The sequence below is a fragment of the Schistocerca piceifrons genome, chromosome 11 (genome assembly GCF_021461385.2).
Source record: "Schistocerca piceifrons isolate TAMUIC-IGC-003096 chromosome 11, iqSchPice1.1, whole genome shotgun sequence".
Classification (NCBI taxonomy): Eukaryota; Metazoa; Arthropoda; class Insecta; order Orthoptera; family Acrididae; genus Schistocerca; species Schistocerca piceifrons.
In genome coordinates, this window is record NC_060148.1 from 19,754,631 (window position 1) to 19,778,058 (window position 23,428).

General features: G+C 43.2%; 1 protein-coding gene and 1 non-coding gene across 2 annotated transcripts in view; both read left to right on the forward strand.

Moving 5' to 3' along the window:
• The window catches only part of LOC124719926 (6-phosphogluconate dehydrogenase, decarboxylating), a 140,906-nt gene that overhangs the window by 71,442 nt on the left and 46,036 nt on the right, over nucleotides 1-23,428 (forward strand). Inside the window, exons 2-3 of the mRNA XM_047245123.1 lie at nucleotides 5,736-5,956; nucleotides 17,418-17,662. Of these exons, the coding sequence (XP_047101079.1) occupies nucleotides 5,736-5,956; nucleotides 17,418-17,662 (466 nt within the window). The remainder of the gene's footprint in view (nucleotides 1-5,735; nucleotides 5,957-17,417; nucleotides 17,663-23,428) is intronic.
• Nucleotides 5,460-5,534, forward strand: Trnat-ugu. The gene has a single exon. It is a non-coding gene; the product is annotated as a tRNA-Thr (tRNA).

Consider the following 23,428-nt stretch of genomic DNA (forward strand, 5'->3'; position numbering starts at 1 on the left):
AAGAAAGCAGTTCGTCTTGCTCGGATCTTCGAATTGTGTGAAACAGGCATTTTCATCATTATTTATTTTAATTACGATACATGTTACATAAGAACGAGAGCGTGTTTAACTTTCCATCTGACCTTCTAAGAAGCGTGCAGTATTGTTAAGAGTTCTGTCCAATATCATTTCATTCTCTTTAACACTGAAATGACATAAGAATAGTGCTTCCCAACCTGTGGGTAATTACCCCCTGAGGGGTAAAAACTAAACAATTAGATTCTCTTTCAGTCTGGAAACAAAGTTATTTTGAAAAGATCATTGCTATTATCACAATTTTGTAAGACTAATATTTTTTTTATTTATTGATTTGGCCAGCTATGGACCGCACACAACTTAAGACTTATGGTGTTTCTTTTTCTTTCTTTCTTCCCAGTACTTCATTTTCTCTCCGACTGCTTGTCTCTTCTCATCTGTCCACACTTTCTTGGATCGAGGTTTTGGCTCATCTTCTTCGCAGTTTGCATTTTCTGTCAGTAGCCCGAGGTGATTCCTGTCTTATTTCTTCTGTAATACCTATTTTGTTGGCATCTTTCTTTACTGCTTCTATCCATCCTACAATTTTTTAAGCTTACTAAAGTAATTACAAAGTTTCGTTGAAAAAATCCTTGTTTCTTCCATTCTTTTTAACATAAAATTTTAGCCGTCTCTTCCTCATTATATCTGATCTTTTCTGTATTTTTGTTGTTGTTGCGGTGGTGGTGGTGGTGGTGGTGGTGGTGGTGGTGGTGGTCTTCAGTCCTGAGACTGGTTTGATGCAGCTCTCCATGCTACTCTATCCTGTGCAAGCTTCATCTCCCAGTACATACTGCAGCCTACATCATTCTGAATCTGCTTAGAGTATTCATCTCTTGGTCTCCCTCTACCATTTTTACCCTCCACGCTATAAATCTTCATTTCTCCTTTTAATCTATTTTCATTGTTTTTTCTCAGCACCTAGAAATTTTCTATTTCCTCTCTCTTTTTTCTAGTTCTCTTAATTCGCCTTTTTTTAATTCAATACTAGGCACTCTGATCCATATGTTGCTTGTGTCCTAATAAGTGAATTATAGTGTCTAATCTACGCTTGTGTGGATATTAATTTCTTATTGCAGTAGTTTTGTGTTAATTTATATGCAAATTCTAACTTTATTATTCTTTCTTTATTTGTTGTGTTATCCAGTCCATTGGCTTCGATGCACTCCCCAAGGTATTTAAATTTATCAATTCTTTGAATTTTTCCATTATTTATTTTCATAAACTTTTCTGTATTATGTTTGCGTTCTATATACTCGTTTTTTTTCTTAGCGTATTTTTAGCCCAGTCTTTTCAGCAATCTCGTGTAACAGATCAAGCATAACTGTTGCGTCTGTACGGTTTTCAGTTACCAATGCCAGATCATCCGCAAAGGCTAAACATTTCACTTCAAATTTGTTCTTTCCTTGGCCCATTCTTGTACCTTTTGTGCCTCTGTTTTTTGATGTGCTTTCCTATGTTTTTACTATTTAACTAAAACCAAGTTAAAGAGAATTGGGGACAGTCCATCTCCTTGCCGAACTCCTGTTTTGATTTTGAATGGTTCAGAAATTTCGCCTTGAAACTTAATCGTTGAGGTTGTATCTGTGAGCGTTTGTTCAGCAAGTCTTCTGGTGTTTTCGTCTGTCCCTTACTCATAAAGTATCTGGAATAGTGTTTGTCTGTCAACTGAGTCGTAGGCCTTCTTGAAGTCTACGAAAGTAACTACTGTATTTTTATTTTGTATAGCTCCCTCTCTCAAAATTGTTTTTAAATTAAGAATCTGTTCTGCACACGATCTACCTTTCCTAAATCGTGCTTGACAATGTCCTATATTAGATACTGCTTGTTCCTCTATTCTATTTAAAAGTGCTTTAGACAGTATTTTGTATGTTACTGGTAACAAGGATATATATATACACACACACCTGTAGTTTTTGGTGTCTGTTTTATCTCCTTTTTACTCTAATATTGATTATATAAGTTACCAGTAATTACTTTTCCTCAGTTAGTAGCATTAATGCAGTGGAGGTTACAGGTTCTTCACATACTCTACACATTACACACACACGTTGTGCTTTGTCCCCCACATCGCTGATGATAAAAAGTGAGACATACACGTAACAAATGCTAAAAATAGCAAGATGTCTTTAAGTTGTTGATGTACCTGCAGTAGTCCAGAAGTTCCTCCCTTACTCTGTTCGCAACAGATAAATGCGACACAGCAGTAACTATATAAGGCCTGATATACTGCCGTACAGTTTTTTTTATTATTATTATTTCTTTCTTTTCTCAGACGTTATGTCTGGTCAAAAATGGAAAGTGATGCGGACCTTGATCAAGCGTGACTTCCTTTTAACTGTACGGTATTTGTTATATTGCATTTAGGAACTTTCAGGTGATTGAACATGTATCAATAATTACGGATTTCTGTAGTTGTATATACACTCCTGGAAATTGAAATAAGAACACCGTGAATTCATTGTCCCAGGAAGGGGAAACTTTATTGACACATTCCTGGGGTCAGATACATCACATGATCACACTGACAGAACCACAGGCACATAGACACAGGCAACAGAGCATGCACAATGTCGGCACTAGTACAGTGTATATCCACCTTTCGCAGCAATGCAGGCTGCTATTCTCCCATGGAGACGATCGTAGAGATGCTGGATGTAGTCCTGTGGAACGGCTTGCCATGCCATTTCCACCTGGCGCCTCAGTTGGACCAGCGTTCGTGCTGGACGTGCAGACCGCGTGAGACGACGCTTCATCCAGTCCCAAACATGCTCAATGGGGGACAGGTCCGGAGATCTCGCTGGCCAGGGTAGTTGACTTACACCTTCTAGAGCACGTTGGGTGGCACGGGATACATGCGGACGTGCATTGTCCTGTTGGAACAGCAAGTTCCCTTGCCGGTCTAGGAATGGTAGAACGATGGGTTCGATGACGGTTTGGATGTACCGTGCACTATTCAGTGTCCCCTCGACGATCACCAGTGGTGTACGGCCAGTGTAGGAGATCGCTCCCCACACCATGATGCCGGGTGTTGGCCCTGTGTGCCTCGGTCGTATGCAGTCCTGATTGTGGCGCTCACCTGCACGGCGCCAAACACGCATACGACCATCATTGGCACCAAGGCAGAAGCGACTCTCATCGCTGAAAACGACACGTCTCCATTCGTCCCTCCATTCACGCCTGTCGCGACACCACTGGAGGCGGGCTGCACGATGTTGGGGCGTGAGCGGAAGACGGCCTAACGGTGTGCGGGACCGTAGCCCAGCCTCATGGAGACGGTTGCGAATGGTCCTCGCCGATACCCCAGGAGCAACAGTGTCCCTAATTTGCTGGGAAGTGGCGGTGCGGTCCCCTACGGCACTGCGTAGGATCCTACGGTCTTGGCGTGCGTCGCTGCGGTCCGGTCCCAGGTCGACGGGCACGTGCACCTTCCGCCGACCACTGGCGACAACATCGATGTACTGTGGAGACCTCACGCCCCACGTGTTGAGCAATTCGGCGGTACGTCCACCCGGCCTCCCGCATGCCCACTATACGCCCTCGCTCAAAGTCCGTCAATTGCACATACGGTTCACGTCCACGCTGTCGCGGCATGCTACCAGTGTTAAAGACTGCGATGGAGCTGCGTATGCCACGGCAAACTGGCTGACACTGACGGCGGCGGTGCACAAATGCTGCGCAGCTAGCGCCATTCGACGGCCAACACCGCGGTTCCTGGTGTGTCCGCTGTGCCGTGCGTGTGATCATTGCTTGTACAGCCCTCTCGCAGTGTCCGGAGCAAGTATGGTGGGTCTGACACACCGGTGTCAATGTGTTCTTTTTTCCATTTCCAGGAGTGTATAACTTTGGATGTAGCTGTATTGCATTGATGTACTGATGGATATTGTGTTGTATGACTCCTGTTGTTGATAGTATAATTGGTATAATGTCAACTTTATCCTGATGCCGCATGTCCTTGACTTCCTCAGCCAGTTGGATATATTTTTCAATTTTTTCTCCTGTTTTCTTTTGTATATTTGTTGTATTGGGTACAGATATTTCGATTAGTTGTGTTAATTTCTTCTTTTTGTTGGTGAGTATGATGTCAGGTTTGTTATGTGGTGGTGTTTTATCTGTTATGATGATTCTGTTCCAGTATAATTTGTATTCATCATTCTCCAGTACATTTTGTGGTGCATACTTGTATGTGGGAACGTGTTGTTTTATAAGTTTATGTTGTAAGGCAAGATGTTGGTGTATTATTTTTGCTACATTGTCATGTCTTCGGGGGTATTCTGTATTTGCTAGTATTGTACATCCGCTTGTGGTGTGATCTACTATTTCTATTTGTTGTTTGCAAAGTCTTATTATTATTATTATTATTATGGCTAGACAAAAAGCATTAACAACCTGTTAGTTGTCCAGTTTCTGCCAGTTCAGCAGTAAGGAGTGCAGCAATCAAGTGATTTACCAACAGTAAATGTAGTGCACACATCTGAACTTTGTTGTTTTTAAATAGGTTTTCTGTGTACAGGTCAACAAAGTGCCACAATAGACAGTAGTAATGCAGGGGAAGTGTTTTGTTAAGAAATGTCTACCATCACTGTGGATAGTTAGCTTTCTTATCTCAGAAGGAGTTGTGGGTAGCACTTGCGATGCACCTCTAATTCTTTAGTCATTACACTAAATATCATTCATCTTCGAACATTTTAAAAGCAAAAGTGTTAAAGTGTTCTTAAAGTCCTTCATTCTACAGTTTAGTTAGGTGCTAAAGCTGGTGATAATGTTGGGGGATTGCATTCAGGGGTAATAATGACCGAAGAAAGGGTGAGAAACACTGCATCAGAAGCTATATTGTTTCTAAATGATAACTGAAAACCTCAGCTGCAGACAGGTGGTGTTGATATACCTCGATGTGGACAGCAGAGAATGTGTGCCCCGACCGGGACTCGAACCCGGGATCTCCTGCTTGCGTTCGCACAAGAAGGTCGGTGGCTGGGAAGCTATATCTTAACTATATATGACGGTAGCATACGCTATGCCCGAACTCGTACGGGACTTGCTAGATCAATCTACCACGAGTAATGAGTATGATGGGCAAACATCTATTAGGCGCACTACGAATGTAGTGGTGTGGACACGTTGGGAATGTGGGTCTCACGGGGAGCGTGCAACGGGTAAGTCCCTGCAGGCTCACTATCCTCTTTGCCCTCGGTGGCGTCCGCAGCTCGTGGTTGTGCGGTAGCATTCTCGCTTCCCACGCCCGGGTTCGATTCCCGGCGGGGTCAGGGATTTTCTCTGCCTCGTGATGACTGGGTGTTGTGTGCTGTCCTAAGGTTAGTTAGGTTTAAGTAGTTCTAAGTTCTTGGGGACTGATGACCATAGATGTTAAGTCCCATAGTGCTCAGAGCCATTTGAACCATTTAGCCCTCGGTGGCTCGGATGGGTAGAGCGTCTGCCATGTAAGCAGGAGATCCCGGGTTCGAGTCCCGGTGGGGGCACACATTTTCAGCATGTCCCCAATGAAGTACATCAACGCCTGTTTGCAGCTAGGGTGTCCATTTAATTATCATTTCATTTCTAACAAAGCTGCGTGGTCATCAATGGTAACTGTTCTTTCGGGAACAGATGCTACCGTCGTATATAGTCAGTATTTATTGTTTGTAGTCGAGTGTTCAGCAGTAACGAATTGTTGTTTGCAGGGCGGACATCGCGCTGATCGGGCTGGCGGTGATGGGCCAGAACCTGATCCTCAACATGAACGACCACGGCTTCACGGTGTGCGCCTACAACCGCACCACGGAGAAGGTGGACGCCTTCCTGGCCAACGAGGCCAAGGGCACCAAGGTCGTGGGCGCCAAGTCGCTGGAGGACATGGTGGCCAAGCTGAAGAAGCCGCGCCGCGTCATGATGCTCGTCAAGGGTGAGTCGGAGACTGCGGCATTCCTGTCGCTTAAACCTGAACGCCCACGTGGTCGAGGAGGAGCTGGTGACGTCACAGCGTTCCACTACACTGCGGAGATTGAAATACAACTACTGGCTTTTAAAATTGCTACACCACAAAGATGACGTGCGACAGACGCGAAATTTAACCGACAGGAAGAAGATGCTGTGATATGCAAATGATTAGCTTTTCAGAGCATTCGCACAAGGTTCGCGCCGCAACGTGCTGACATTAGGAAAGATTCCAACCGATTTCTCATACACAAACAACAGTTGACCGGCGTTGGCTGGTGAAACGTTGTAGTGATGCCTCGTGTAAGGAGGAGAAATGCGTACCATCACGTTTCCGACTTTGATAAATGTCGGATTGTGGCCTATCGCGACTGCTGTTTGTCGTATCGCGACATTGCTGCTCGCGTTGGTCGAGATCCAATGACTGTTAGCGGAATATGGAATCGGTGGGTTCAGTAGGGTAAGACGGAACGCCGTGCTGGATCCCAACGGCCTCGTATCACTAGCAGTCGAGATGACAGGCGTCTTATCCGCATGGCTGTAACGGATTGCTCAGCCACCTTCGATCCCTGAGTCGACAGATGGGGACTTTTGCAAGACGACAACCATCTGCACGAGCAGTTCGACGACGTTTGCAGTAGCATGGACTATCAGCTCGGAGACCGTGGCTGCGGTTACCCTTGACGCTACATCACAGACAGGAGCGCCTGAGATTGTGTACTCGACGAAGAGCCTGGGTGCACGAATGGCAAAACGTAATTTTTTCGGATGAATCCAGGTTCTGTTTACCAGCATCACGATGGTCGCATCCGTGTTTGGCGACATCGCAGTGAACGCACATTAGAAGCTTGTATTCGTCATCGCCATACTGGCGTATCGCCCACCGTGATGGTATGGGGTCTCATTGGTTACACGTCTCGGTCACCTCTTGTTCGCATTGACGGCACTTTGAACAGTGGACGCTACATTTCAGATGTGTCTACCTTCATTCAGTCCCTGCGAAACCCTACATTTCAGCAGGATAATGCGCGACCGCATGTTGCAGGTCCTGTACGGGCCTTTCTGGATATAGAAAATGTGCGACTGCTGCCCTGGCCAGCACATTCACCATATCTCTCACCAACTGAAAACGTCTGGTCAATGGTGGCCGAGCAACTGGCTCGTCACAATACGCCAGTCACTACTCTCGATGAACCGTGGTATCGTGTTAAAGCTGCATGGGCAGTTGTACCTGTACACACCATCCGAGCTCTGTTTGACTCAATGCCCAGGCGTATCGAGACCGTTATTACGGCCAGAGGTGGTTGTTCTGGGTACTGATTTCTCAGAATCTATGCACCCAAATTGCATGAAAATGTAATCACTTGTCAGTTCTAGTATAAAATATTTGTGCAATGAATACCCGTTTATCCTCTGCATTTCTTCTTGGTGTAGCAATTTTAATGGCCAGTAGTGTATTCAGTCTGACAGGTTAGATTTTTGCTTGCCGGAGAGGAACGTGGCCAGTGAGATGCGATGTCGTTTTACGTCAGAAGCAGAACATACACTGTAGAGCCAAAGACACCTGCCTAATATCGCGTAGGGCTCCCTTAAGAACGCAGAGTGCCGCAACACGACGTGGCATTGACCCGACTACTGTCTGAAGTAGTGCTCGAGGGAACTGACACCACGAATCCTGCAGGGCTGTCCATAAATCCGTAAGAGTAAGACGTGGTGGAGATCTTTCCTGACCAACACCTTGCAAGGGACGTCCGATGTGCTCAATGATTCTGGACGTGTGGGGTGGTGCAGTGTCCTGCTGGAATTGCCCAAGTACGATGGACATGAATGAATGCAGGTGATCAGACGGGATGCTTACGTACGTGTCATCTGTCAGAGTCGTAGCTAGACGCATCAGGGGTCCCGTATCACTCCAACTGCGCATGCCTCACACCATTGCTGAGCCTCCACCAGCTTGAACACTCCCCTGCTGAGATGCAGAGTCCACGGATTCGTGAGGTTGTCTCCCTACACGTACATGTCCATCGTCTCGATATAATTTGAAACGACACTCGTCCGACCAGACAACATGTTTCCAGCCATCAACAGTCCAATGTCGCTGTTGATGGGCCTAGACGATGCGTAAAGCATTGTGTCGTTCAGTCCTCAAGGGTACAACCGTGGGCCTTGGGCTCCGAAAGCCCATATTGACGATGTTTCGTTGAATGTTTCGCACGCTGACACTTGTTGGCCCAGCGTTTAAATCGGCAGCAGTTTGCAGACGGCTTGCACGTCTCTCGTGTCAACGATTCTCTTCAGTCGTCGTTGGTCCCGTTTGCAGTAGCTTTTTTTCGGCCGCAGAGATGTCGGAGATTTGATGTTTTACAGGATTCTTGATATTGACGGGACACTGGTGAAATGGTCATAGGGGTAAATCCCCACTTCATCGCTGCCTCGGAATGGTGTGTCCCATCGCTTATGCGCCGCATATAACACCACGTTCAAGCTCATTTAAATCCTGATACTCTGCCGTTGTAGCAGTAGTAACCGATCTAACAATTGCGTCAGGCAATTGTTTTATACAGGCGTTGCCGACCGCAGCGCCGCCTTACGCCTGTTTATACATATCTCTGTATTTGAATACGCATGACTATACTAGATTATTTGGCACTTCAGTGTATGAACTCTTAAGGCAAAGGTAGCAGCTTGGTGTCCACCTTTTAAATCTTTTTTCACAAATTGTTTTCTGAAAGATTCCAAATCTTTATTATTCACATAAAGTATCTCAAATTCCCGTGCTATTTGTTGTGTGTAATGTATTTGCTTCAATTATCGTTCCAGAGACCAGCGACTGGAATGCTTCCCCAGTGGCCAGAAAACTTGATCGCCAGTATGTGCCTGAAAGAAAAGTTACACACTGGAAGTTTTTGCCATTATGAAAGTCTCTGTAAAAAATGTAAAACTATCTGATGAAGATGAAATCGGAAATATAATTCTGCGTGAAGAGTTTGACAGAGCACTGAAAGACCTGAGTCGAAACGAGGCACCGGGAGTAGACAAAATTCCATTAGAACTTCTGACAGCTTTGGGAGAGCCAGTCCTGACAAAACTCTCCCATCTTGTGAGCAAGACTTCAAGAAGAATATAATATTTCCAATCCCTAAGAAAGCCGGTGTTGACAGATGTGAAAATTACCGAACTATCAGTTTAATAAGTCACGGCTGCAAAATACTAACATGAATTCTTTACAGACGAATGGAAAATCTGATAAAAGTTGACCTCGGGGAAGATCAGTTTGGATTCAGTAGAAATATTGGAACACGTGAGGCAATACTGACCCTACGACTTATCTTAGAAGCTAGATTAAGGAAAGGGAAACCTACGTTTCTAGCATTTGTAGATTTTGAGAAAGCTTTTGACAATGTTGACTGGAATACTCTCTCTCAAATTCTAAAGGTGGCAGGGGTAAAGTACAGGGAGCAAAAGGCTATTTTCAATTTCTGCAGAAACCGGATGGCATTTATAAGAGTCGAGGGGCACGAAAGGGAAGCAGTATATTGAGCAAGCAGTAAAGGAAACAAAAGAAAAGTTCAGGGTAGGTATTAAAATCCATGGAGAAGAAATAAAAACTTTAAGGTTCGCTGATGACATTGTAATTCTGCCAGAGGCAGCAAAGGACTTGGAAGAGCAGTTGAACGGAATGGACAGTGTCTTGAAAGGAGAATATAAGATGAACATCAACAAAAGCAAAACGAGGATAATGGAAAGTAGTCGAATTAAATCAGGTGATGCTGAGGGAATTAGATTAGGAAATGAGACACTTAAAGTAGCAAAGGAGTTTTGCTATTTGGGGAACAAAATAACTGATGATGGTCGAAGTAGAGAGGATATAAAATATAGACTGGCAATGGCAAGGAAAGCCTTTCTGAGGAAGATAAATTTGTTAATATCGAGTGTAGATCTAAGTGTCAGGTAGTCGTTTCTGAAAGTATTCATATAGAGTGTAGCCATGTATGGAAGTGAAACGTGGTCGATAACCAGTTTGGACAAGAAGAGAATAGAAGCTTTCGAAATGTGGTGCTACAGAAGACTGCTTAAGATTAGATGGGTGGATCACATAACTAATGATGAGGTATTGAATAGGATTCGGGAGAAGAGGAGTTTGTGGCACAACTTGACTAGAAGAAGGGATCGGTTGGTAGGACATGTTCTGAGGCATCAAGGGACCACCAATTTAGTCTTGGAGGGCAGCGTGGAGGGTAAAAATCGTAGAGGGAGACCAAGAGGTCAATACACTAAGGAGATTCAGAAGGATGTAGGCTGCAGTAGGTACTGGGAGGTGAAGAAGCTTGCACAGGATAGAGTAGCATGGAGAGCTGCATCAAACCAGTCTGACTGAAGACCACAACTACATCATCTCTGGGTTTATGGACTGGCTAATGTATGTTGTGTCTTGCCAGTAAACGTCGCTTTCGACGATGGTGAACAGCTTCGGAAAAATCTCCTATTCCATTCGGATAAAATTACGAAACGACTCTCCATTTTGAAATCTGTATGAAGTACGTCGTTTCAGTGTGTTGTCAGTCAATGCATCATCGAGAATAGGGATATTATGCACGTGCAAAGTGACGTTAGACACTACACATTAACGATATTCAATTTAAAAGCGAAAATGGGATAATTCAGTTAACAAGTAACTTCTACGAGAATACGTGTCAGATCATTGTAGAGAATTACGTATTGTTAGCGTTGCAGCAAATCGCAAATTCAAGGAATCGACGAGAGTGGAAATTTCTTCCCGTTTTTGTGTGTCTTTCGACGATCGCAAACGGAGACAACGTACCTCTTATACGTCAAGTCCTCTTTCGTAAAGAGACTGGAGTAGGAATGTTCATGTGTTTAAAAACATCGGGAATCCGATATATCGATATTTAATGAATATCGTCATCGGCGGTAGACATATCGAGAAAAATGTCGCTGTGTCGACGGATAAATTACCGGCGTACGACCTATAAAAATATCGGTTTGCACATTGTAAATATACTGCCGGATTTAGAGCTTTATATTTGAGTATTGATTCATTATTAGATATTCCGTACATCAGCAAGCTAACAGGCAGCTTACCGTCCTTAGAACAAGAACTGAAAGGAAAGTGATGCATGTTCACTCCTGGTGACAACCACTTTCCTAACCGTGTTAACTGCAGGTAAGTGGCACAATAAAAGGTGTCAGATGGGTCCGTCGTTTCGTCACATATCCGTTTTGTCCTTGATACTTCACGTCGACTTCCTCGTTTTTTTTCCATTTCTGTAAACGCCAGCGTCCTAGCAGTTCTATGTCACAATTGCGAGGTGAAGTTGAATGTTGCAGTTTCTGTTGGTAGCGCCGAGCGCTGATTATGTAGCATTTCCCCCTCTCAAGTCTCCGCCCACTGCAAAGACGAATCTTGGCATTTAGATTTTTGTTAATCATTTTCAGCACGTGTTTTTGTTTAATGCAGGTGTGAAGAAACCGCTCACTAGTTTCCTTAATTTTTAACACAACTGGTACACAATTTCTTCACTTCAGAAACCTTGTTACTCCATTCACACCACCACCTGCCAGTGCAATCGGACTTCTTACACTTATCTCAACAAAGAGAGAGACTGGACGTGATGAAAGCTCAAAAACTACTAAGAGTCCTTCACACAGTGAAAGTAAATTTGTTCATTTGCAATCTCAGAAGAACAGTTTCAAATATTTACCGCAGATTGCGAAAAAATACAATATAAAATAAAAATATCGGCATTCGATATTGCCATATCGATATTCGCTGGCAGAAATGCTGCCGACGCATACAGAATTTTTTTGGAAAACTATCAGTATATAACGACAGAAATATCGCCGATATACAGGGTGGTCGATTATCGTGACCGGGCCAAATATCTCACGAAATAAGCATCAAACGCAAAAACAACAAACAACGAAACTCGTCTAGCTTGAAGGGGGAAACCAGATGGCGCGCTATGGTTGGTCCGCTACATGGCGCTGCCATAGGTCAAACGGATATCAACAGCGTTTTTTAAAAATAGGAACCCGTATTTTTATTACATATTCGTGTAGTACGTAAATAAATTTGAATGTTTTAGTCAGACCACTTTTTTCGCTCTGAGATAAAATGGCGCTGTAATAGTCACAAACATTTGGCTTACAATTTTAGACGAACAGTTGGAAACAGGTAGGCTTTTTTAAATTGAAATACAGAACGTAGGTACGTTTGAACATTTTATTACGGTTGTTCCAATGTGATACATATACCTTTGTGAACTTATTATTCTGAGAACGCATGCAATAAATGCTCAACATGCTGTCCGTGAGCCTCAATGCATTTGGCAATACGTGTAACGACATTCCTCTCAACAGCGAGTTCTGTTCTGTTTGCAGTATCACGATGGTCGCATCCGTGGCATCACGATGGTCGCATCCGTGTTTGGCGACATTACCGTGAACGCACATTGGAAGCGTGTATTAGTCATCGCCATACTGGCGTATCACCCGGCGTGATGGTATGGGGTGCCATTGGTTACACGTCTCGGTCACCTCTTGGTCGCATTGACGGCACTTTGAACAGTGGAAGTTACATTTGAGATGTGTTACGACCCTTGGCCCTGCCCTTCATTCGATACCTGTGAAACCCTACATTTCAGCAGGATAATTCACGACCGCGTGTTGCTGGTCCTGTGCGGGCCTTTCTGGACACAGAAAATGTTCGACTGCTGCCCTGGTCAGCACATTCTCCAGATCTCTCACCAATTGAAAAGGTCTGGTCAATGGTGGCCGAGCAACTGGTTCGTCACAATGCGCCAGTCACTACTGTTGATGAACTGTGGTACCGTGTTGAAACTGCATGGGCAGCTGTACCTGTACACGCCATCCAAGCTCTGTTTGACTCAATGCCCAGGCGTATCGAGGCCGTTATTACGGCCAGAGGTGGTTGTTCTGGGTACTGATTTCTCAGGATCTATGCACCTAAATTGCGTGAAAATGTCACATGTCAGTTGTAGAATAATATATTTGTGCAATGAATACCCGTTTATCATCTGCATTTCCTCTTGGTGTAGCAATTTTAATGGCCAGTAGTGTATAAGCGCCAGGCCAAAGATAGTACAATGCGCGAATATCGATACACGCCCCTGCTGCTACTCGCAGAGAGAGAGGATTACAGCATAATCGCGATAACCGCGGGAGACTAAACACAGAATAGCAATCAAGGTTTAATCCAACGCATGACATGAGCCAGCCACGGCTCAAATATCCTGGAATTTTTTTATTTTTTTTCTTCAAATACACTTTTTCTAAACATATATAAAAATTGGAAAGACTTACTTTCCGAACATGATTCAGAATTCGACCAACTAATTAAAGTACCCAACAGCATACTGGCGTCTGTGACGATGTCAACAGAGGTGGTCGTCGAAAGCTCCATTTACTGTGTATGCTTGAAGCTGATACATATAGGAGAGAGTGACCGGGGGGGGTGTAAGTGTGGTAAGCAGCTATTGGTTGTGTGAAGGAGACACCCACTATCAAGTAGCCGCTGTTTACGTGTCAGATTGACTACTCGCGTGAAGGTAGATGGGCGGCGTAGTAAAACAATTTTTATCTTCGATGGAAAATAGGTTTGTATTGCACGTAAAATTTACCTGTCATTGATAAGAGTTTAGTCAGACGTTCCGAATATATGTTTTTATTGTTGAATTTTGTTTGTTCATTTAGAATGCTTTTTGGATTTTTTGCCATATGTGTAGATTTTTATTTCCTCCAGGGCTCTCGTGTAGCTTACTTTTTCGTCTGTGAAGAGTAGACACATTACTGCTTATATCTGCTGTAGTGTTGATTTTTCTCGAAGATGCATACTGAATATGGATTGTTTTCATTTTTGTTTGTATGCGCTTTGGGTTATTACCAAGAAACTATGGACATCGAAATACGTTGCTTCACTGCGAGTGATATGCATCGAACGCTTGACTGTCGAGATGTTGAGACAGGACAAAAAACGAACGTATTGAAAGCAAAGATACAACTTGGTATTGAAATCACTACGTACGTAGCGAACCAGTCTCTACGTGGGCGTAAAAGTTTAATTAATGGAAGCGGAATGGGAAAGCTATAATTTACATCTCCGTCAAATGTCATAATATAAGAGTATGTGGCTATGCAGGCTAAGATTGCAGGCTGAATTAATGCGACTGAAACGAGTGATTGGTTAAGATTTATAATGTTTGTCATCGTGCCCGATAACAAATTTATGCTTGCCGTCTCGGTTTACCTGTAACTTCCCCTTTCAGTTTCCATTAATGAAAAAGCCTGGTACAGCCGTGTAGTGACTCGTTCTCGATGTACTTCGTGATGTTCAGTAGCAGACCTCTAACGAGGGGACATTCTGAGAGGTGCATCGAGTTACGAGCTCCCACTTCGCCTGCTTATAGTGTGGGTAGGCACCTATCACACCCTACAATTGTAGGTGCCAATGCGGCCTCGTTTTTGAAACATTGCCTGTTAAAGTTAGGCAGCTCTTTATATATAGAAAAGTTTCACTGTTGTGGCAAGTGAGCAAGTAGCCGTGTGGCAAGCGAGCGAGACTCCCGTCCACGCGACCCTGGTTCGAGACCCGTCTATGCCACTTTTATTTCCTTTTTTTTTTCAAATGCCTGTTTTAATCTATAGTTAATCATGAAAATTCCGCAAGTAATTGATTAAAAAGAATTACAAGCTTCTATAAATCAAAATTACACATTGAATGTCAAATTTTGTTTCGAGCTTTTGCGTTTTTTTTAATTTTAACAGGAAATTAACCGTAATGTAATGTCTTGAAATATTTTATTATTGTTCAATTTTTTTCGTTGTATTTTTAATTTTGTTCTGTTGAGGTAGGGAATGTTAAAAAAATACCAACGAATGAGGGATTAAAAATATGTTTCATTTAATGGAAAGTTAATCGATGTTTCCTATATTTTGTCGATTGCAATCCGACGATTATACGTGTTATAAAAACAATCAAAACATTTGTACTTTCGACACCACGAACATTGTACTAATGCACATTCATTTTCGTCGAAATCGCATCTGTATTTTCTGAAGTCCGCAGGAAACGCCACTGTACTGACGTTATGGAATAGTGTTAAAATAAAAAAAACGCAAAAGATTGAAACAAAATTTAACATTAATGTATAATTTTGATTTAAAGAGGCTTGTAAATCTTTTTAAACAATTACCTGCGGAATTTTCATGATTAATTATAGACTAAAACAGGCATTTGAAAAAAGGAAACAAAGGTACCATAGACGGGTCTCGAACCAGGGTCGCCTGGATGGGAGTCTCGCTCGCTTGCCACTTTGTATTTTTTAATAAATGTTTAAAAAAATGTTACACATTCCAAATACATACTAAGTTACACATACATGAAGTTATTTAAACAAAACGGTTTGATCATTTCAATTACGCTGCCGGTAAGGAAAGACAACAGAAGATTCTGTTACTGACTAATTACCAGAAAGAATTAAGTTACACATCAAGAAATTTTTTTTTTTTAAAGACATTCAAACTTCAACCTGAAGAAGTACTCGGCTACTCGCCCACTTGCCACAACAGTAAAACTTTTATGTACATAAAGAGCTGCCCAAACTTTAACAGGCAATGTTTCAAAAACGAGGCCGCATTGGCACCTACAATTGTAGGGTGTGATAGGTGCCTACCCACACTATAAGCAGGCGAAGTGGGAGCTCGTAACTCGATGCACCTCCCAGAAGGTCCCCTCGTAAGCGTGGTCCTTACTTACGCAGCTTGCAAATCCTGGATGTCAGCAACGACCATCGACAGTTCGACTGCGCACGCATTGAAACCGCGTGTTGGTGGTTATGATAATTCTTCTGCATATTTTGCACATGAGCTCATTAAGGATTAAGTTTGACTTTCCTCTTGCACAGGGTAACTGAACTTGCGCCGCCACAGTGCACCGCAGTTTCTCGCATCGCGACTAGGAAGCAATCCATACTCCCAACGAAGTTCCAAAATTTCGTTGCACTGAAACGTGGAATAAACACCTTCCTCGTAAGTGAATCCGTGATTACTGAAAAGTGGGATACGACCCGTCGGCTTTGCCCAATGACGTCAGAAGTTACCCGAGATGATGTATTACACACATTTAACAACAGACGAATGTTGAGAAACAAAGGACAGAGAAAACAAATGGTAGGCATATCACGTACATTATTTCGAACATAATGTTAAGTATATATCGCTTTTTTGAGTACTAGTATCCTGTTTTTCAGTTGATCGATATAGCTCAACTGACGAATAGGATATTAATAAAAAAGGAGTAACATTAGGATGGAATATTTCAGTTGACGTAGAATTTGTATCCCTAACTTTGGTTGATCTGTATAGGTCAACTGAAGTACGGTATACAGATTTTTCTTATATCGATCTTCTCGCCTTGTATTAAGAATAGTGATAGCGAAGGCGAAAGAAAGCGTGTAAAATTTTTATTCCGTGCTGCAGTTTACGAACCCTGCTTGCAGCCTCCGTGTTCATAGTAATAGATAAATCCATAACTACAAACGAAAATCAAAAAGTAAAAATTGTCCAGAATGAATAACAATTCTTCCAAAATATATCAAAGTCACTAGGAATGAAAATAAGTTCCCAATGAATTGCGACGAACAAATGATTTAAATTAACACAGTGTGTAGCCTGGTCTTTAAAAAACACGCATTTATTTCAACTTACAATGATGACGCCTCGCCGCAGGAGATACTCGATTTATTATCTACGACTCGAAAATAAGGAGGTTAACATATATGAGTAAAGTATGACGTCGTTGGTCAAAGCCGATGGGCCGTATCCCATTCTTCAGTTGACCCGAGAATCCAGTACATTTTTCATCACGAGACTCACCCGATACAAATGCCTCCATCATGTAATACTTTATGCTCTCTGCCGACATTCCGCTGTCAAATCATACAACAATATCCGTATTTCCCGCTCCGATGCTCGACAAAGTCGGACTTCGTTATATATCGCTCGCAGTGGATCAGCAACTTCGATGTGCACAGATTCTAGAAAATTAACCTATTCTCTGCGCAGAAACTAATTTTAACATTACCGTTAAGAAATATTTTATGCGAGGAAATATTGTATGCGAAATATTTTCCTATGTCGCAGTGCGGCGATTTTTCTTTTTTCCTGATTTCTCTAATTTTCTTGCCGTATATTTTATCGATTGTATTGGGATAGTAAGCTGTTATTTGCGGCTATAGTTTTCTCTATTGTTTTTTAGGTGGACACACAAATGACACCGTGCGTCTGTAGCACGTCATCTTCGTGGTGTAGCTATTTTAATGCCCAGTAGTGTATCATTTGCTCGCATGTTCCCCTCGCAAGGTGAAGTAATTCTGTGTGTGTGTACGCAGCCGGGCAGGCGGTGGACGACTTCATCGAGAAGCTGGTGCCGCTGCTGGAGAAGGGCGACATCATCATCGACGGCGGCAACTCGGAGTACCACGACACGGAGCGGCGCACCAAGGCGCTGCGCGAGAAGGGCCTACTCTTCATCGGGACCGGCGTGTCCGGCGGGGAGGACGGCGCGCGGTACGGGCCCTCCCTCATGCCCGGCGGCGACAAGGGGGCGTGGCCGCACGTCAAGGACATCTTCCAGGTGCGGTCTCTCACTTCCTCCTCACCTCCACACCCCTCCCCAAAAGATAACCTGTGCCGTGACCACCACGTTTAGCATCTACATCTACATTTATACTCCGCATGCCACCCAGTGGTGTGTGGCGGAGGGCACTTTACGTGCCACTGTCATTACCTCCCTTTCCTGTTCCAGTCGCGTATGGCTCGCGGGAAGAACGACTGTCTGAAAGCCTCCGTACGTGCTCTAATGTCTCTAATTTTACATTCGTGATCTCCTCGGGAGGTATAAGTAGGGGGAAGCAATATATTCGATACCTCATCCAGAAACGCACCCTCTCGAAACCTGGCGAGCCAACTACACCGCGATGCAGAGCGCCTCTCTTGCAGAGTCTGCCACTTGAGTTTGTTAAACATCTCCGTAACGCTATCACGCTCACCAAATAACCCTGCGACGAAACGCGCCGCTCTTCTTTGGATCTTCTCTATCTCCTCCGTCAACCCGATCTGGTACGGATCCCACACTGATGAGCAATACTAAAGTATAGCTCGAACGAGTGTTTTGTAAGCCACCTCCTTTGTTGATGGACTACATTTTCTAAGGACTCTCCCAATGGATCTCAACCTGGTACCCGCCTTACCAACGATTAATTTTATATGATCATTCCACTTCAAATCGTTCCGCACGTATACTCCCAGATATTTTACAGAAGTAACTGCTACCAGTGTTTGTTCCGCTATCATATAATCATACAATAAAGAATCCTTCTTCCTATGTATTCGCAATACATTACATTTGTCTATGTTAAGGGTCCCTGCGCGAAATGCCTATCCACTGCAGATCGTCCTGCATTTCGCTACAATTTTCTGATGCTGCAACTTCTCTGTATACTACAGCATTCCGCAGATCTCTCCCATTCAACAACAATAAACGAGCTAGAATGACATTTTCACTCTACAGCGGAGTGTGCGCTGATATGAAACTTCCTGGCAGATTAAAACTGTCTGCCCGACCGAGACTCGAACTCGGGATCTTTGCCTTTCGCGGGCAAGTGCTCTACAGACAGAGCTACCCGAGCACGACTCACGCCCCGTCCTCACAGCTTTACTTCCGTCAGTACCTCGTCTCCTACCTACCAAACTTTACAGAAGCTCTCCTGCGAACCTCGTGCTTGGCTAGCTCAGTTGGTAGAGCACTTGCCAGCGAAAGGCAAAGGTCCCGAGTTCGAGTCTCGGTCCGGCACACAGTTTTCATCTGCCAGGAAGTTTCAGTAAACAAGCTGCAAACATTGCAAGAGAAACCTCGAGAGGCACAACTTTCAAAGTGAAGTTTATGGGAGATGGGTCCCAACCGTTTTAAATTGATACAGGTGTGCAACAAAGCGGTAGATTATCTCCGATATTATTTAACTGTGCCCTGCAGAAATTTGTGAGACTTTGGAATTCCAAACTTGAAATTCGAGGGATTAGCCCAATCTGTCTAGGAAGAAAATTGGGAGGGATTGAAGTCAACTCCTTGGCATTTGCTGATGATTTTGTGATACTTTCAGAGAACTTATAAGAAGCGGCCATACAGATCGACCTACTAGGAAGGATTCAGATACCGAAAGAGAAGACCAAATTCGTTAAGGGGGGTAGGACGTCAAACGGGCCGACTTGGAGCAGGAGAGTCACCACAGGACATTTTAATTTCCACTGCCTATACTTTTATAAATAAATTCATAAAACTTTGTCACCATGAGCAGGAAGGATTGAGGACTTACACTCATCGCAGTGGAAGTTCAAAAACGTAGCAAAACACCTTTTTTTTCAAGTGCAATTTCATCAGTTTTTCACTTATTACTGGCTGCATTTGTTGCTATAGGTACATTTTTTCTTCCTATGTAAGAGGAATTCTTCGATGAATTTTTCATAGCATACAAACAGTAGTTACAGGTGTATAATAGCTTTGGAAGATTCTAGAGTTTCATACACCTGTAACTACTGCTTGTATGCTATAAAAAAATTCATCAAAGAATCTCTCTTACTTAGGAAGAAAAGTGTACTTATAGCAACAAATGCATCCAGTAGAAAGCGAAAAAATGATGAAATTTCACATGTAAAAAATGTGTTTTGTTAAGTTTTTGAGCTTCCACTGCTATGAGTATGAATCCTGAATCCTTCCTGGTCATGCTGTTAAAGTTTTATGAATTTATTTGTAAAAGTATAGACAGTGGAAATTAAAAGGTCCTGTGGTGCCTCCCAAGCTCCAAGTTGGCCCGTTTGACGTCCTATCCTCCTTAAGTGACAAACATGGACCACAATTCCTTGAAACAGAGATTGGAAGGATTGAGAGAGTAAAAAAATTCAAATACTTTGGTGAAGCTGTACGAGAGTGCGGACTGGAAAAAGCTGCTGCAGGGGACCGCATCTCAAAAATTGGAGAGAGCTTACAGATTAACTAAAAACAATTTCAATAGAAGGTGCATTCTTTTGGAATGCCAAAATGAAGCAGTACAGTGCTATGGTAAAAACAGTGTGACCGTATGCCAGCATATGGCTCTCAATGAATTAAAAGTTGGAAAAGCTGGAGATACTAGAAAGAAGAATGTTACGGAAAATCGTGGGTCCGACCCAGGTCGAAACTGGCTGGAAACTTTCTAGCAAGAATGAAATCTACAAAAGGGTGGAGAATATCTCAGAGGCCATCAGAGAGAGGAGTTTCTCACTTCTAGGACACCTGCATGGAATGGACAAAACCAGACTAACCAAAAGGATATTAGGCTACTTGTGGAAAAAGAAGACTACTAAGATATGTATTAAGGAAGCTCTTAAAGATCTGGAAATGTTCAACATTCAGGAAGTTCAGATGTTAAATCTGGATACATTTCGGACAGTGCTTCAAAATTCGAAAGGGTTTAAAGTCTAAAAGAACTAAGAAGACTGGAAGAGCCTGGACGGATGAACAGAAGCAACAGCACAGCATTCATATGAAGGAGTACTGCAGAATGAGGAAATGAAATTGTAGTGCGTTCCTAAGTGGTAAATTTGCAAATAAAAAAAAAGTATATGTCGGAAATGTAAGTACTGATTAATATTAAAAATTACAGTAGAACTTCATTATAATGGACATTGGTTGCAATGACAACGTGGCTGTGCCGTTCTGATTTCTGTAGTACGGCCGTATTTCTCGTAAGGCTGCATTCACAGTGGCACAGACAACTGTCGTCGGAGGTCATCACTTGAGGTTGCCCGACAACTTGGTCACAGCGCATCTGGTCCCATTCGTCAGTTTTTGACAGGATGGAGGAGGCTAGGTTAGGTTAGAATCTATTGTGTTACAAAGCAGGTTAGATTTTAACATCCAAGGACTGAATGGGTACCACAATGCCTCTGTACTTGGAGACAAGTGCTGCAGTGCGGCATTTGCTGTTAAAAAGATACCGAATGCATGTCAATTAGCTATAGCTGTCTCGAAAAGAACGCGGTGAGTGCTATACACTCTTGTCTTCAGTTCTTCGAATTACACAAAACGTTCTATGAATATGAGATAAAGGGGAAAACGCTGTGCCACAAAAGTTAAAAATGAGTTAACTTTGTGCCACCAATTTTCTTCACCCACCATCGATTAGTATGTGGAGCAGCCACTACCTTTGAATCTAACATGCCGTTTTTGATGATTCACATTTATATGTGAATATTAAGTTAGTTACAATCATATACCACATTGAAGCTCTCTTCCAAACACTTTGTTCAGAGTATAGTTTATGATGTTGCTGTGGTAGGCTGTGAGAGTGTATAAATGACTTGCCAGTGCAGTTATGAGCACATGATGGTTAAGTTACATGGTGAAAGTACACTACTGGCCATTAAAATTGCTACACCAAGAAGAAATGCAGAAGATAAATAGGTTTTCATTGGACAGATATATTATACTAGAACTGACATGTGATTACATTTTCACACAGTTTGGGTGCATAGATCCTGAGAAATCAGTACCCAGAACAACCACCTCTGTCCGTAATAACGGGCCTCGATACGCCTGGACATTGACTCAAACAGTGCTTGGATGGCGTGTACAGTTACAGCTGCCCGTGCAGCTTCAGCACGATACCACAGTTCATCAAGAGTAGTGGCTGGCGTATTGTGACGAGCCAGTTGCTCGGCCACCATTGACCACACGTTTTCAGTTGGTGAGACATCTGGAGAATGTGGTGGCCAGGGCAGCAGTCGAACATTTTCTGTATCCAGAAAGGCCCATACAGGACCTGCAACATGCGGTCATGCGTTATCCTGTTGAAATGTAGGGTTTCGCAGGGATCGAACCAAGGGTAGAGCCACGGGTCGTAACTCATCTGAAATGTAATGTCCACTGTTCAAAGTGCCGTCAATGCGAACAAGAGGTGACAGTCGTGTAACCAATAGCACCCCATACCATCAAGCTGGGTGATACGCCAGTATGGTGATGAAGAATACATGCTTCCAATGTGCGTTCACTGCAATGTCGCCAAACACAGATGCAACCATCATGATGCTGTAAACAGAACCTGGATTCATCCGAAAGAATTACGTTTTGCCATTCGTGCACCCAGGTTCGTTTGAGAACAGCGTTACAAGTGCTCCTGTCTGTGATGCAGCGTCAAGGGTAACTACAGCCACTGGTAGTCCATGCTGCTGCAAACGACGTCGAATTGTTCGTGCAAATGGTTGTTGTCTTGCAAACGTCCCCATCTGTTGACTCAGAGATTGAGACGTGGCTGCACGATCCGTTACAGCCATGCAGATAAGATGCCTGTCATCTCAACTGCTAGTGATACGAGGCCGTTGGGATCCAGCACAGTGTTCCGTATTACCCTCCTGAACCCAGCGAGCAGCACTGTCGCGATATGATAAACCGCAATCGTGATAGGCTATAATCCGACCTTTGTCAAAGTCGGAAACGTGATGGTACGCATTTCTCCTCCTTACACGAGGCATCACAATGGCGTTTCACCAGGCAATGCCGATCAACTGCTGTTTGTGTATGAGAAATTGGTTGGAAACTTTCCTCATGTCAGCATGTTGTAGGTGTTGCCACCGTCGCCAACCTTGTGTGAATGCTCTGAAAAGCTAATCATTTGCATATCACAGCATCTTCTTCCTGTCATTTAGCGTATGTATGAAAGATAAACAAAGCTTAGAGTAAGATACTCCAAATATGTAAAGCACTGAAAACTGAACCTAAACAACATCTTCATGGTGTAGCAATTTTAATGGCCAGTAGTGTAGATGCTGTTTCTATCATACAATACACAGATAAATTTTGAGAGAGAATGAGGAGGAATTATTTAATTAGTGAAAGATAGATCAATGCAGTGGTGGCAGGGTATTAGGTAACCACATTCTAGCACGGGAAATTCTAGTGCCCTTCAAACATTTTCTCAGTGGATTTGAGAAAGAAAGCAACGAGGTTTCTAATGACAGATAGTGTACCCTCTAATAAAGGAAATCGTCTAAGTTATCACAGTGTCTTTTTAGTGCATTTGCATGAAGCATAACTTCAGAATTCAGTGTAGAAAAAATTTAACACTCTGTACTGTTCGGGGTGCAAGAGTGAAGATATTCCCTTTACTTTAGTCTTGGGGGCATCATAAATTGCATCCAGCATAACGCACACACAAACTTTGTATTTCTCGGAATGTGGTATAGGCTTGAATGTTGGAAAGATGTAATCACCAGATTTCAAAAACCTAAGTGTCACGTCTTTCCTTGAGTCATAACTGCATCTTTAATGTGAGTATCAGATTTTTTAACCGAGGTGTAATCACACCTC